General features: G+C 38.7%; 1 protein-coding gene across 1 annotated transcript in view; it reads right to left on the bottom strand.

Moving 5' to 3' along the window:
• The window catches only part of akap9 (A kinase (PRKA) anchor protein 9), a 60720-nt gene extending 46551 nt beyond the window's left edge, over window positions 1–14169 (bottom strand). The window contains 4 exon segments of the mRNA XM_070921231.1: window positions 497–559; window positions 1101–1145; window positions 5225–5500; window positions 14122–14169. Of these exon segments, the coding sequence (XP_070777332.1) occupies window positions 497–559; window positions 1101–1145; window positions 5225–5500; window positions 14122–14169 (432 nt within the window).
• Between the last annotated feature and the right edge of the window lie 3294 nt (window positions 14170–17463).

The raw sequence follows: 17463 nt of genomic DNA, 5'->3' as shown, positions 1-17463 counted from the left end.
TTGCTCCCCATCTATCTCAACTGTATTGATCAGCGCCTCTCTGGTTTCTGTCTCCTCTGTTCGAATATCACTTCAGTGAATCTGAAGAGAGCAGCTCTTTGTGTCCTCTCTCCTTCATGCTCGTCACTGTTCTCTCTTCTTTTCCATCATTCATCCTCCCTCACCTGATTCTCCATCAGCTCAAATTATCTTTTAGATAATTTACACCTCTCAAATGTCAAAAAGCCCAGTTCAATCCTAAACTCCTCTGCCATTTGTGCTTCAAATTTGTGATTTATAATATAACAAGATTTATTTTTATTTTCCCCGCAGAACAGTTTTATACTTAAAATGTATGTAGGTATATAGTCGAGCAAGTACAGCATAAAACAGGCTTGGTTAGTGGGTTACAGGAAATGTTGCAGAGGGCTTGAGTATAAGCAAATATAGCGTTACATCCAGCAGCCAGTGGGTTTGCTAGCAGAGCCAAAAGAACTGCTTGATCATATTACTGTACCCAGATAAAATCCTTGGAAGACATCATTAGGTTCTCTGTCATCTCATCATGGCACCCATTTACCTGTTAATTCACAATGCTGTCAGTGAAACATTAAGATTATGGGAATTTGATGGAAAAGCCTACAAAATTTCAGTAGTCATCATTGAGTAGATTTGTACTGCTAAAATAATTTGTCTGATTTATTTTCTTGCCAAATGTTCTTCAATGTCAGTTTTAACGTGGATTAAAATCCCATTTAACCCATAAGAACCCATGGTGACACCAGTGTAACACACACTTCAAAGGCCTTCCTTATTGCTCTTCTTTCCAGTCTCCATTACCATGTTTAATTAAAACAACTAGGGAACGGAGTAAACCTGGCTGATGAGCTACATTAAATGATGAAAAACTTTCATAAAAAGTGATAAAATCCACAAAAACATCCTTTGGCAGTCCTATATGGATTCTCCAGAACTGTAAGTAAGTAAGCCACAGGGAAGACCATAAATCGAACCACAAGTTGCATCAGTGTAAGCTTGAAATTACAAAACATTGTGAAAAAACATTTGGAGTCATAAGCAAAATGAAGTTATAAGAGATCATTTCAGAGAGGTCATCTCACCTCTGAGGAACAATCTTCAGCTGTAGTGGACACTTCACTCTCCGGCTGCAATATAGAAGATTAACAGAATTTCATCAATACTGCATGTAGGAAACCAAAAGGATGTATGAGCCACGTAGAATAAGTCATTTCAAACACAAGACAAGTCAAGCACATTAATCAAAAATAAACACTTAATTAGAATTTCATGCAAACTAAGTCAAATGTAAACAGTTAAATTAGTGTATTGCTGTAAGATTTATGTGGTCTTTTATTGTGAAATGAAAAGGGGTCCTAACATTACAAAGACTGTAGTCATTAAAATGCACATAATAAAATGTTCCAATCATAACAATTTGAAACAATGCCTGCCTTATGTCCTATTTCAGTAGGCACGCAGCATTCAAATATGGGCCTAACCTACTTCTGCCACACAGCTCCTTTCTCACTCCCACTGAGTAATGACGGCTATTATTGAAGTCTATTTTCGGGTTAATTCCTGGGTCATAAATTAAAACAGTTTGGGACCCAGAATGGAAGAGAAATTACATGTTTGATCGATTGATTGCAGAACTTGAACATCACCTCAAACTGTGAACAGCATGGTGCACAAAGAGGAAAACTGGCCAAGTAGCATGTAACTTATGATAAGTGAACATTTTATCAACATTTTATCAACCTCACTGACACGAGAGCTTGATGCAAAGTTTACTTGCGACTGCTGACGTCTGAGAGGCACCGATGAGTCAACACACTTGTATTTGCAATTACAATCCCTTTCAGATGCATGTGAAAGACATGAGAATGGAAAACTTTGATGCTGTTGCGTTTCCACAGCAACCCCATCCTGCTCACAGAAAGCAGCATCACTACAAGATGTCTGAAGAGAAACAAGCCCCACGAGCAGTTAGTCTGCGACAGAAACAAACATTGTTGTGAAAAAACCCCAGAAAAAACAGAGAGGGAGAATAAACCATTTAACTTTAAACGGTTAAATCATTTATGTACATAGATAATACACACATACCGCACTATATGACTCACTCTCTTAACATTCACGAGTTTCATTTGTTAGTGATACATAACAGCTCCCATCTATGCGGCAGAGAGATACAGTGCGTCCCACAGCCTTTTGTAACGGAGAGGATGAGAGTCGCTCCCAAGGAGAAAAAAAACAAACTGGCCGTGCCATGAAAACATTCACACATTCAATCAACCTTAAGGTCTGCTAAAAAAAAAAAAAAGAAAAGAAAAGTGTTGCAAGGCCACAGAAATTGGTCACACAGACTGACGCATCTCAACCTGTTTAAAGGCAATTGTCTGTTTCCGTGGCAACCGGTAGTTTTGTGGGCATGTACCGCATCGAGCATACAGTGGGTTCAGGGAAAGAGTGGCTGCGCTGTGCCGATAAAAGGAGGCTGAGAGGGCTTGAATGACGAGGGGGGAAAAATGTGTAAGAGCCCTCAGGTCTGTTTTAGATAGACTGGCTGATTTTCTGCAGAATAATGCAAGAGGATAAATATTTATTTATCAGAATACCAGAGAGTGTTCAGGCTCCAACTTTTCCATTTATCTTAAAACTTAGGAATTCCTCGCAGGTGTGAAGGTCATGTATGTTTGTACAGCTTACAGACCAAACACCATTTATCTTTTCAAAGCTTTTTATGAGGAAAAAAAAACATGTATGACCATGTATAAAATGAGGGCTTGCAAGGGCTACAGTAGTAGTTGTGAATATGAAATGAGTTTGTAGAGTGCATCAACACTGAATTTCATCATCCCAGTGTTGGTAAGTTTCAAATAGCATGCTTGATGAAGTTGTCTGTCAGTGATGTCTTATGCAAAGGAATCACTAAGCAGTTGAAAGTTCAACCAAATCTCCAGCACAACCAAAAACTTTGAGAAGTTACACCCAACAATATAACAGAGTGTATCCTCTGCAGCATAAAAATTACCATCAAAGCAGCACTGCAACAACTTAGAAAACCAAAGTATCCCTGCTGGAGTCTTGTAACCCAGCACAGTACGTGAGTATCAGTCAAAGCAAATTGTTTAGTAACATTACAGGATGAACATAAAAGTTCTTATCATCTATTAAACTTTTCCTGTGCTCTTTTCCAACATTATAGTATACAGTTAAGTCTGAAAACCTCAGAGGGTATTCAAGGCATTTTAAAAAGTCCAAACTTTCCTCTTAGGATTGAAAGTCATATATTTCCTTTCTACAAGAAGTAAAGGACTCTCTCTGATTTTCAGTAAAGTGTATTTTGGTCTAATTGTGAGAATCCATAATTTCCTGACAATTTTCTAAGAAGCTTCCTTGTAAAAAAAAATCTGTAATTCTGCACCAATCTTTTCTTTGAAAGACCGGCTCCATTTAAACCAAGGTAATTACTAATTTGCGAGAAGAGTTTTTATGTATGCTGAAGTGTTGCTTGTAGACAAAGTAATTATAATAATACATTTTCTTTCAATAAGATGTAAAGGTCTCAGCAATTCGATATTGTATTAATATATGTTTTGGTTAAACTGTGTTTATACTTTTAATGCAATACAAACAGGGCTGCAATTCCTCATCTCCACCTGGACTCTTTTCGTTTAATAAACACCGAATTTTAAAATTCTGAAGGAAATAAGGTGACAAATCATATTTTATTTATTATTTCCTGCTGAAAATCCTACATCGCTGCTCTGTGCTGTGCTCCCAGTGGGAATGGTTGTCATGACAGCTACAGCGGGCTCATTAAGCTCCGGGAGATAATAGAAACAAAACTCTGGAGAGGACCGTGATCATTTTCAGAAAGATCTACGACTATGAACACATCTCTTACAAGCTCTTATAAGTACATGTTAATAAGAAAAAACAAGAGCCATAAAATGAATCTGCAGCACTTAAAGTTGAAAGTCTTTCTGGGTGCCGGAGGAGCTGACAGACTGTCCATTAATAAAATCAGACTGCAGCATGAGAGACAGAAGAAACACTTCTGAGGAATGCTGACGTCTAAAAAGGCATCAAATATGTCCCAAATAACTCTGAATTACTACAATTATTTACAGATTCATGAATAAACATTATATATTTAGTGCCATTTTGTGTGACTTATGAATCAGTGAAAGAAATGTTGTACTGAATGCTGCGTCAAAGCATTTAGACAGTGAACACCACAGACTAATCTCTGGAGGAATATTCTGGAGATGTTAACAAATATATTCTGACAATGCAACATTGTCTTATTGTTACAAGATGTCTTTTAGACCTTGGTTAATGTATGAGTAATTGAGATATTGCTCATTTGTTTTCTGACCTCCCCAATATAATTCAATCTTATAAAAACAAATTATCACAAAGCCAATGGGCATGCTCAAACCAGTTCAGAATAACTTCACATCTACTTAAAGATGGCAACACCCAGCAATCCTTCCTGAATGGCACCTATTGATTTTCCCAGGATGCAGCAGATGCAACAAATGTGCTCTCTTCAGTTTACTAATTGGAGGCAAATTATCATTCTTCTTACCTGTTGGAGCAGGTTGATTGTTTCACTGACAACCATGTCATGTTGGTGACTTTGTCTCAACTATAATCCACTGAACACAAAAAAATAAACTAACCTAACCTAACTGGTCAAGCTTATACCTGATACCCAGATTTCATTACAAAATTGCTAGTATCTGTGTATTAATTTTAGAGCTGAAACCATCAGTCGATTATCAGAAAATGTATTGGCAACTATTTTAATAATCAATTAATCATTTTAAGTATTTTTTTAAGCAACAATACCAAAATTTCACTGGTTTCAGCTTCTTAAATGTGAATATATGTTAACAAAACAAACAATTTGAATATGTCACCTTGTGAAAGGATATTTTGTCATTTTTCAGTATTTTCTGATATTTTATAGACTAAACTATTAAGTGATTAATGCAGAAAATAATCGGCAAATCAGTTGATAACTAACTTTTTGCCAAACTGTCAAATAGCATTTTTCTCTGACATGAGTTTTAGTGCATCAGATGCCTGATTAGTACAGTTACAGCAACTATGGTCTTTCTTATGCATTAAAAGGAGTGAACTGACTGGTATTTAGTATGTGTTTACAGTAAACACTACTGATAGTAATACATTGTTATGAGTAAGTGTCTACCTCTATGGTGTAGGTCTGGTCATGCTTGACAGTCTCCCCGCTCCGCAGCGTCCTGGCGAAGGTAAACTCTGTGGTGGGTGGGTCTTTATTTCCTTCTTGTGATCCATCTCGTCCTCCTCCTCCTGAGCCCTCCTCCCCTCCCACAGACTGATCCGGCTCGACCTCCACCCTTCCCGGCGAGTCCCCCTTCGAGTCCTCTTCTGGCTTCTTTTTCTTCTTCTTTTTCTGTTTCTTCTGGGAGTCTGCGTGAGCTTTTCTCTGGCGGTACTCAGCCAACTGGAGAGGGAAGAGGGAAACAGACAGTGTTAAAGACAAGACAACAATTACACTTTCTGCTTGGTCCTTGGAAGTTGAAAAAAAGAAAACATTAGTAAACACTTCAACAAACATCTAACAAGTGTTATTTTAGTCTACATTTCTGGTCGTAGCTTCCATTCATATCTTTGCTTATCTGACCCTAATGCTCAGACTTTAGAGCAAGAGCCACCTCCTTTAGCCTAATTCACAACTTCATTACTCTGCCTAGAGTTTATGTTTCTACTTATACTACAAAGAAAATAAAAAACAATGAACTTACTCTGAGTCCACACAGTTTGGTGAAACTCAAGCGAAACATTATGTGCCTCAAAAAGGCGCCTTCCGTGCTCCAAGTGAGTCCTCCCTCCCTGTGTCCATATGACACATGCCTCTTGCTGTGCCAGGTGCTAATCCTGACTAAAGGGATTACATGTTTAAACTATGTCAATGATCCGTCTAAAAAGCCGATAACATCTTCACCATGTTATTCTTTGCTTCATTCAGAACATTATGCCGTCTCTTGTTTCCTGAGAAGTATTTTAAATATTCATGGATTCATGATGGAAATAACATTTTGTGGGTACAAGAACAAGTCTCAAAAACCAGAAGCTGGAATCAGTGAATTTGTAGTCTTTGAGCTTTAAAAATGACTTAATTGATCAAAGCAATGACTAATCCAACTAATCCAACACTGGTTCTTCATTTTCTGGCCCTAATCAAAGACATAAAGGTAGTTTGTTATCCAGTATTAAAAAAAACTAACACATAATTTTGAGGTGAAGTCACACTCTCCCTTTCTTTCTTTTTACACATACAAACCAATTTCATACCATAAACAAAAGCAGCAAGAATATTTATTTACATGAATCATCATCATCATCATCATCATCATCATCATCATCATCAGGGAAATGATGATACTAATTACACAGCCTGGACAGTTACTACTGGTGTGTATTATGTATGAGCAACTGGTGACAGCAAATAGACGGCAGAGTCAGCTGAGCGGGGCAGACAGCAGCGGCTACAGGTGTCACACCACAGGTGTTGCATGGATTGCCATAGACATAGGCAGGCTGTTGCCAAGGATACTGCTAATGCCTGCCTGTCCTGGATATGTCCATGCACCCCATGACAGGAGTCATAACCCTAAATGAACTGTCTATGAAATTGTCAGTATGAGAGGGCAATATGGATTAAATCCTATATTGCATCATATGCCATTTTATATTGAGATATTGATCCAAAATCAATTGAAAACCATGTGATATAGCTCCTAAACAAGCTAGTAGGTGGACCTAGAGTTGAGATTATTTCAAAAACTCAAAATAACCAAACAGGAACGTCTGTTTTTGTCTTATCCAGTGATTAAACGCCTGAAATACTAAATACTGATACTAAAATCAAATATTGCAATAACTAATACACCTGGAAATATTAAAAAGGTAAAGCGCAGTTTAAATGACACAGCAATTCTCTGACAGTAGATACAGTAGATTATATAATTTCAAGGTATGTATGATCATATCACCCACTCCTAAATGTCAGTTAAAGGTACCCTTTGGTGTTTTTATTATGTAGCAATGTCTTTATGAGAGGACGAGAATGCACATGCATGTGACATGATACGATCTACACTGATCGACAGGTGGGGGTAAGAAAACCACCAATGTCCGGACAAGAAGAAGAAGACTGCTAGCAAGTTAACATGGTTAACAATGTAGGTTTCAATTTTTTCCCAAAAATCTGACTTGCAAATGTTTTGCAAGGAGAAAATTGAATTAATCTAATATGAATGTAAGGCCTCAAGGATCCACACAATGCGTGTTGGTGAGTAACACTGAATGTAAACAGAAAACTTTGCTCAAATAAAACACAACAACAAAACTCCACAGGGCACCTTTAACATAAGTCAACTAATGTAAATTGACTTTAAATACTTTGCTGTAAGGATGATGTCAGAAAATAGTCCAAGGTGATCTATTTCAACCGCTTGTTTTATTCAACCAACAGTCCAAAACCTAAAGATATTCAGTTTACTATCATATACCACAAAGAAAGACATCAAATTCTGCTTGAAAAAAATGACTAAAACAACTTGATTATCAAAATACTTCTTTCTTAATCAATTCATCGTTGCAGCTCTACTTTGCCCTCACTGGCCAACACATTCAGATTTATGCACCTATGTGGCAAACCCCCACTCCTGCAGCAGCAAAGTCAGCATAAAAGCAAGCACTTTTTGACAGGTCTGGTTTGGTGATGCTGTACAAAAGGTTAGAGGCCGACACGACAGAGCTGAGAGTGGGCGTCCTGGTCACGTCCCCCACCTACAACGCACAGCTTAAAAGCTCAAAGGGCTTCTGATCTGTGCCTCTGCACCTCCACACATGCCCCACCCCTCATCCAAATATACACATCTATCAGTGTTTCCAGAAGAGCTTTATCCATCAAATACCAGGGGCACACAGAGAGAGAGAGATATGAGTGGATGCCAGTCTTACAGGATGGAGAATCTGGCGACTACAATGACAGATGGGCTATCCTTTAAATCTCACTCAATCAGAATAACACACTGGCAGTCGTGTGCAATATGCAGCAGACCTGCCAGCAGAAATCACCCTGAGTTTTGGAAAAGTCTCGGGAACCCCCGGCCTTTCGTTGAGCTGCTTATCATTGCAGGCTGCCCTATTTGGCTGGCCAGAACAGAGCATTGGCTGAGCATATGGAGTACTGGAGCCTGCGTAGCTGCATCACCATCTGGGAAAACAGAGACTACGTAGGTGTATCACCATCTGCTGTCTGAAAACATTCACACAGGCATATTTCTTACACAGGTTTTTTTTTTTTTATCTATGTTTAACAGTAGCTGACTAACAACATCAACATCAACATCAAGTAAACTGTGTTTGATGTTTTGTTGCAGGTGTGAGATCCACTAAACTGCTATTACAATCTGGTGTTGCTGGAAGGGATGGAGTAATAAAAACACAATATAGCCTACATCATGAGATGACATAAATGTGTTTACCATAAGAGATTTTCCTTTAAGGTTTATACTGACGTGGCTCTCCCTTTGATTTCATCAAAGTGTAGAAGTATTTTAATTTGTCGTCATTTGATAATTTAGGGGAAAACGAACATTATTCAATTTCATCCATGAACAATTTAGCAGAAAATTGACATCATAACATATAGCAATATCACAAGTATAAATTACAATTACCATAAAGAATATTTTAACCATGTCACCCACTCTTACATAGCACATGCAACACAACCTTCTGTCTCACGAGCATCTTGATCTTCAGGCTTTAACTAGACTCTCTGTGAAGTGTCATCACAGCAACGTTTGCACCTTAAAGTGCAAAAATCAATACATAATGAAACTTTATTTAAAACAGTTTTAATAGAAATAAAAAAAAAGATACGACAGCCTTGTGTGATGCATGATGATAAGTGGGGAGCAAAGCTGACCAATCACAGTTGAACATCAGTTACTCTGTGGCAATTGTGAATTGATGACGTATGAAAAGTCAACGATCTTCTCAGAAGATCATAACTTGTGTGCCTCAGGAAAAAGCTTGCTGAATGCACGAGTCTGTTTAAAGCGCACAAACTGAAAAAGTAGTTTAGTACATGTGATGCTAGATATCGTGTTTATATGATTTACAAAAGTTGTAATTAAAGAAGTAACAATGTGGTTTTCTGTAGTTGATGCCTATGAGACACACTGCTAAAAATACTGAAATACAGCAGTTCAGTGGAAGCCAGAGGGGAAGCTCACAGCCTCCAATGTCATGTGTCCATGAGACAGCCAGCGACACTGTGTTCAAGTCAACACCCAGCTACTAGATAGCAGAAATCCTGTGCTTTACACACACATTCCAGTTGGCAATCAACAATAGCTAATATCCCTGAAAACAAAGCAACTGAAACTGACGAGTACAGCGGGTGGAGCTTCGTCTGTGAAATCTTCAAGAGGCTCAAAACACAGAATTGGCTATAATTAATATATGTACATGATATGCATCTCACAGACATAAGATGAAAGCTGGCGTGTAAGGGAGAAAACGACTCTTCACGCTCAAGTGTTTTGAGTGGCAAGTAGAAAGTCTTTTCAGTGGTTTATTCTGATTCTCAGCATGTTCCTACTGCCAGTGAACAATGAAATGTGGTTCAGTTTAATCTGCGGCCCGACAAATCACCCTTGTTTCTGTCTCAAGCAATACTCATTTTTCAAGGCCCGGCCTGCCTTTGCCCTTTCAACAAATCCAAGCCATGATCAAAGTCAAGTATCCTTATAACCTCTACTGAGAATGAGGTGCTCATCAGTATCATCCTCCTGATGACAGCTGCCACAGTCTCCCTCCAAAGCCCAGAAAAAAAACACAGTGGGCAGCGAGCAACAGAGACATGTCTCTGGAGATGGCTGCAACTCCAACGAGCTAAAAAGGTAAATACACAACACCAGTGCATTACACCAGACCCACTTTTTAGAAGAAGAACAACAACAGACACATGATGCTCCTTTTACTTGTTTTTTCTTGTACAACAACATGGCATGGGCCTTTTTTATTTTTCTATTACAACTCATATAATTCTAACTAAACTTCAACTAGGTCTATATGCTGGACTTTTGGCCAGCTGAAGTGCATGGCATGCAGGTGCAACATCATGGGTTTGATTTTAGCCTATAGGACGATTGTTGAATGTCCTTCCCCTCCGAAATGTAATGTGCCGGGCTTTCTTAAAGTCCATACTCCAAAACGTAGCGTGTTGGGATTGTTTTCTGTACTTTGTACAGTTCATCCGGAAGACAATCGTGACTTAACACTTTCAAGATTGTTATTTGGTGCAAACCAGATTGGCATAAAAATTGGATTGCGTGACCATACAAAACAAAATGAGGAACTGAAAAAAGCATTCTGGTGTGAATACATCCCAAGCGTTAAATCTTGATCTTAAACAAACAAACTATTGGCACTAAAGCTGTGATGAATTAGCTATTTTGGGCGTACAGATACTAGTTCCCATTCAAAAACCTTTCCTCTCCTATTGACAGTGAAACCCAAACAGCCTCTCGCATGGTATGGTATCTATACATTAGTTATCAATTATGGTGTGCAACTGCAGCTTCATATTACATCTAGCCTATATGTTCACATAGTGAAAAACAAGTTTTGGTGAATATCAAAAGACTGGAAAGGGCTCCCTTTGGTCATAGTCATCATCCAGGTTGTAGCTAATTAAACCTGGACAGCCGTTAGACTTTCACATTCAATTAATCACCTGGCAATCCCTTCTCAAGCAGTACAGCCTTACAAGACCTTCAAAAGTATTCAGTGTTATATATTCAAACATATAGGGATGATAAAGACTGCAGCCTAAAAGCAAAACCACAGAGTGTCAATTAAGTCAATTAATAGGCTGAATAAACCATGGTGGTCAAAGTCTATTCATCACATAGAGCTGTGCAGGGCACATCCATGATTAGTCACCTGAAGGATTAACCATTCAGGCCTCAGCTAAGTAGATCAACTTGTACCTTTGCTGTCCTCAAAACCTCCAATGCTGCCTGACAGTGACACTGACCTTTAGGCTATCTGAAAGAATACCTACTTACAATGTTCTGTGGATGCACTACTAAAAAGTGCTGCGTTATACATAGTTTGGAAAATGGTCTCTCCAATTTGGGCTGAATATATCTTTACTACTGTAGAATTTTAATTTAAGGCTATGACATATTGCAATTTGGTTTGTTAATGACAACAAGGCATCTTTTTAGCATCAAAATTAGCTGTCAAAAAGCACAAACAGAAACAAGTGAAGAATTATAAATCTATGGCATTTTGCATCAGATATTCACTGCTCTGATGCCTCATTTTGCAGAATGATACAAACATTTGCATCAACCCATCAATCAACTCAATCAATTATAATGGCAGAGGCTGGTAAAATTACGAACTACAAATAATACTTTTAATCTGTGACCAGTAGGCACGACAGAGAAGCAGAGAAACATATAAGCATGCCATCCTCCACGAAGGATGCTTGCATCCCTTCGGGCCAAATTAAAAAACACTGCAGTGCCCTCCCACTGAGCCACTCATAGAACAGCAAATAGGCTGGCACATGTTCCTCCCTGAAGTTTCATTAAATGTCAGTGCTGTTCAACATGCTGTGTGTGACAAACTAATGGACAGACAGAGCTGGACTGATCGACACTAAAAAGTAAGAAGCCAACACCTCAACCTTTATTGGTGGTAATCATTCAGATTTTTCAGACACAATTTCTTCCTGCGAGTGGCACTATAAGGTGACTTTACAGAGGCCTTGTTGAGTCTGTGGACCTGAAAGAGGTAAGAGACTGGAAGAAAGAAAGACATTTAAAGAAGAGATAATGTTAAAGTCACAGTCCTTGGTGATTATAAAAGCTGCTATGTCTGAGAATGAAACTCAAAGCCTTCTCTACCATGTAACTGGGGAACTGAGCCAAAGTCTTGCATGAGTAACTCTTCATAATGCTGGTAATGCACTTGTCAATATGGTCCATTTTGCCACAGAGAAAAGTGAGAGCAACAATACAGCTGCAGCTAATGGCTTGGAACAACAGCCTGGCAACACCAGCCCACAATTTACGCTTTGCTCATTGTCTGGTATGACTCAATAGGCACTTACTTGAGACAGACATCATTTCAGGCAGGCTATACAATTGATGCCTGGCAGTTCTCCCGTCACTCAAACATCATCATGAACTCTGCCTATACCTGATTCAAGAAACACATTAGCCAGTCACTATCACTGGTCTTTGTTCCTGATTTTCAAACTGGAAAAATCACAGCTGCTGTCCTGACAATGCCATACTTTTCTGAACAAGCACCAGAATCTCTGATTACATTTTGACACAAAAGGTACGCCACACAGATGCAGATTATTTCACTTAATATCTAAAACTGGAGGTTTAGAGAAGCAGTGGGTCATGTCACCATCTAAACACTCCCCATAGCTTACTGATTGACTTGGATCTTATATCAGCTTGGACTCAATCTGAGCTTACAAGATCCAGTCTGAGTCTGAGAGGCTATTAGAACAAATAAAAATGTCCTGGATATCCCTGCTAACCATTATCAATGTGTTACTCAGTAAAATATCTTGTGAAGTTTCTCCCCTGTATGTGAGGCCATGGTGACATGGTACTGTGTAAAAAAAAAAAAACAGCAGTCGGATCCTCCTGCAGTACAGAGGGGCCTTTTATAAACCAAAATGCCAAAGCCAAAACCACGGAGATGGTCTTTCTCATGGTCTCTCCCACTGTGCTAACCTAAAAGCCAGAGAACCAGCTCCAGTGTGAAACCTGGAGTGACCAAAAGACGCAACAAACACAGCGTATTACATGTTTCTCTGCAGTGTCAGGATGGAAAGCGTTTGGAGTATAGCACCTTTTCAAGTCTGCCTGACAGAATTCATTCTGCATTCAGACCAAATTATTCTCAAAACCAACTCTTTGTAAATGTATGGGGAATTATAGGGGATTTGGACAACACAGTTGGACGAAAACTGTAAATTTAAGCGTGATATGAACTATTTGTTACTATAAACGCAATCAAGATTAATTCTGCAATCAATAGATTACAGTTACACTGATTGCCAACATTTATATGCTTGATGCAATTAGCTACATGTCTTCAGAGTGTGTTATTATCATACTCTACATTATCTATTTCCTTCCCAAAGTGGTCTGACCAGCTTCAATTGATAATATATCATGTTGTCCTTACAGGCATTTTATTGTCATAATTCATACCAAAGATGTTTGGCTAGACAAATATCAATAATAGAGGTACTGCAAGGTTATACAATACCTCATAAACAGTGAGTAAGCATAGCTCAGACAGAGCAGTGTACTATTTATTTCATTGTCATTTATCACAAGAAACAACACTCATGTCTGTAACAAAACTAATAAAATCGATATGGGCATAAATGCAGCTTTTCAAGGCAAAATGAAGTCCAGCGTCATCCTCCTTTGTAGCAACAATGCATCAGTTAATGGATTAGTGGGGGGTTGTCCTGACCTAAATGTTGATGCTGCTGATTGATAAAGTCAATGTAGCACAAGTTTGGCATGTGGGGCAATGTTTGCTCTAGGTAGTGGGGTTATGTCCTGTAAATCCTGTTACACCAGCCTGTCAGCCTCCCTTCAGGTGGCGTTTATAACCATTGGATAACAATGTGACGGCTAGACTTGTGGGTGCTGAAGTTAGCATTTCGTGCACACTCCTACACATCAGTTTCAGAAAAAAACATATAATGAAACACTGGAGTCACGTTAGACATGCAGCATGACAAAGGAGTCTGTGGCTAGCAGTAGCTATGCTAACACCCCGGCAAGCCAACCCCCGGCTGTCAGAGCGGGGCGCGTGTTTGCTGGGACTGACAGCTGAGAGGGGGATAAGAAGGGGAGGGGGGGGGGACCAAAAAACAGCTGACAGACCCAGCCGCGTGAAAATAAGTTGTCGACAGCTTTACGTTACTACTTTACAGCAATGATAGCAGTGTTAGAGAGTTATGCTAACGCCAAAAACTGAGAATCCTACCTTTGCTTTGCCGGCCTCCAGCTTCTTTTGCCTCTCCTCGTCTTCCATCACCGCGGTCCCAGTGGCTAAAACAAGAGGGAAACTGCTTCATGCGAAATATCAGCGGGAAAGATCTTAAGAAACTAACAGTTAAATGTCTCTTGTCTGGCTTCCAGCTGGCTGCCACACACTTCCACTCGCATTTACTAGATGCTGTCTCCTTGTTGGTAGTCCGCCGCCATGTTTTCCACGTAAACATGAGACCCAACTGTGATGACGTCGCGTAGGTGTCTTCATAGCCACGCCCCCGGCATTCCAATAGTGTTGCCTTCACGTGCAGTAAGAAATGTCGTAATTACTCAATTTCCAAATGTTTACCACCCAGTATTGCAGTTTTGATAAGTGGTAGCAGAGGTAATGAGATATTTTACTTTAGTAAAAATAACAATACCACGGCTTAAACGTACTCTATTACAAATACAAGTCCTGCATTTAATTTTTTACTTAAGTAAAAATACATATATATTAGTAATAAAATGTACGTAAAGTATCAAAAGTAACAGTATTCATTATGCAAAATTGCCATATTCAGAGAGTTATATTTATCACATATATTATTGGAATACTATTATTGATGCATTAACGTGTAAGCAGTATTTTAATGTAGTCAAGGTGGAGCTGATTTTAACCATTTTATATACTGTTGGATAGTTTCTCTATAACAATCCAGCATATCTTAAAAGCTCATTATATCTCAATTTAGATTTGTAAAGTAACTTGTAAGTATAGCTGACAAATAAATGTAGTGGAGTAAAAAGTACAATATTTGTCAATGGAGTAGAAGTATAAATAGCAACAAGTGGAGGTACATGTACCTCAAAATTGTATTTAAGTACAGTACTTTAGTAAATGCACTTAGTTACATTCCACCACAACAGGCAAATGATCAATCAATTGTTGAATGAAAATATAGCAGCTTAAATAAACCACATGGCTCTGTTATTTTGTTATATTTACTTTGTCTTTTCTCGTGTTCTGATCCCTGAGGTTTGGAAGAAATCTGAATTTGTAGGGGTAATACAGACATGGCAGAATCCTTTAATGTCTTAATGTACAGCAGTTTTGTAAACAATATTATGAACATATCTGAGGATTTTCATAATGTCATAAATTTCACTGCATAATATGCAGTCTGAATCCTGCTTAAAACGTCTGCTCAGTTTCTATGGTAACGGGAGGTAAGGTTGCCAGAACTGTCCCAGTAGAGAGCCTTCTTTTTAAACCCAAAGTATTTTCATTTCAAAGCAGCGTTTCTTCCTAATAAAACCCTCACCTCACATTTTACAGCATGGCACTTGACTGGGCTATTCTGAGCACATTTCAAACAACGGTGGTGCAGTGGTACACTCCTTTGAAAAGGAAACATCTGAGCTTCCTTGGCTGAATGGGACAGCAGGTAACATGAGAGACTGGCATCAGTTTCTAGGACAGATGCAGGCAATAAAGGACAGGATGGCTAATATTTAACGTGCAGACAGACTCCATGTGGAATTGATCGTTAATCTAGAAATATATCTATATACATCATTAGAACAGGTCATTGTCACTTCTTGTAAGCTGAATGCTTTCAGTGTATCTGTTCTGCAGACATTTTCAGGATGTAGCTCAAACAGCAGTGTCCTGATAGTCAGACTGAATTGTCATTTTGTGTCACTTCATTCATTCATTCTTCTGCATGAATTGCTGAACAAATTGAATATGTGATCAGCGATTCAGGACTGGAACCAGTGATAAGCAGAACTGTAGCCAGGATTTTAGATATGCTGCTGATTTTTACCATTTTCTGCCTCCTTTGTTTGATTCCTTGTTTGTTTTGTGTAAAGCACAAAACTATACAAATATACTATACTTTTTTAATTTTTTGTCCTCAATATAAGCTCTGGGCTTACTGTGAACTAAGCAGAGATTACTGTAAAAACATCTTTAAATGAAAATACTCTTGCACACCCCTGTCACCTTGTATTTCAAAATGGCTCCTAAAGAATATGACTTTCTCATAGAAAACCTGCTGGAAAGTGTCTTAGAAACATTTAAAACCTACCAGCTGCAGCAGGAGAGGATGCTCTGTGTCTTCGGCTGACGGGAGCTGAACAGCTTATAGTCTGGCAGATTTTGAATTCCACCCATCTTCTTTTGGACATTCTTACCAATTGGATCCCACCTGTGAACACCCGATGGTTGTGCAATAGCGTCTACGAGCATTTGAAAGTTTCTGCAGTTTGTGAATTATTGATTCACTGAAGGAGTACTGTGTCAGCAGTTACCCAAGCAACTTTACCAAGTAGACCACAACAAATGGATCAGGACAGGATTCCATTCAATATTAAAAACAGCGGACATATTCATAAAGAAACACATAAATTCACTAAACATTTCCAAGAGGGTCAGAGGAAGCGAGAAAATAGGCACGCTGAAATTAAAATGAATGCTGGGCTGTTGTATTGTGCCATGTTACTGGTAGAGAAAATTAAATATTGAAATTAGACTGGCCACTGAGTGTAAGATATGGCAGTAAGCTAATATAAAATGCAAAAGATGTAACATGTATAAACTGTCTCATAGGAGAAATTTCATGGTCTTTTATAAGCGCAGGAGCAGCCTTCTTTCTTGTGTCTTCCACTTTTCTCCTCTCATCATTTGTCTTAAACCAAAACTTATTGAAACAGGTAGAAACATAAGCCGTAAAAAAGTTGCTGTCTATCACATCATTATGCAAATATAGGCCACAGTGCTTTGGATGAGTGTGAGAAAAGTGTAACTGGTGTGGGTGAAAAATAAACTGTGTCTTGTTGATGACTAAGACAAAATTAAATTGAGACTTTATCATGGAGGAAGCTGTTTTCACTAAAACATCATACTCACTTCAGTCTTACAGCAGTGTGGGGGAAGCTCATTTGCATGATGAAGATATCACTGTGCTGTATTAAAATATTCATGAGCGGTGGGACTCATCAGTAAAGAGAGGCAATGGGTCAGTAGGTTTTTCAGTGCTAAGCTGTGAGCCACAACACATGGCAAATGCTCTCTTGTGCTTCATGTGCATAAAAGAACGTCAGCTGTATGTCTGGCAGGAATTAAGTATTAATGCCTGTAAGTCACAGTCCAATGTACTCTACAACTGAAAACATTAAGCTTGCTAGGTATCAGAACACAACTGTGAATGGACTGGAAAATCCCATTGCACTCAGAGGGCTTACAGAGCAATGCAATTATTCAGGGTCATCTCCATTGAGAACACAGAGGTCATGCACTTTGTATTGTTTCTGTGTTCAAATTCTACTTGTACACATAAATGATAAACTG

The sequence above is a fragment of the Enoplosus armatus genome, chromosome 16, assembly GCF_043641665.1.
Source record: "Enoplosus armatus isolate fEnoArm2 chromosome 16, fEnoArm2.hap1, whole genome shotgun sequence".
NCBI classification, from domain to species: domain Eukaryota; kingdom Metazoa; phylum Chordata; class Actinopteri; order Centrarchiformes; family Enoplosidae; genus Enoplosus; species Enoplosus armatus.
The sequence above is the reverse complement of the archived record's forward strand: the minus strand, read 5'-3'. Positions and strand labels throughout refer to the sequence as shown.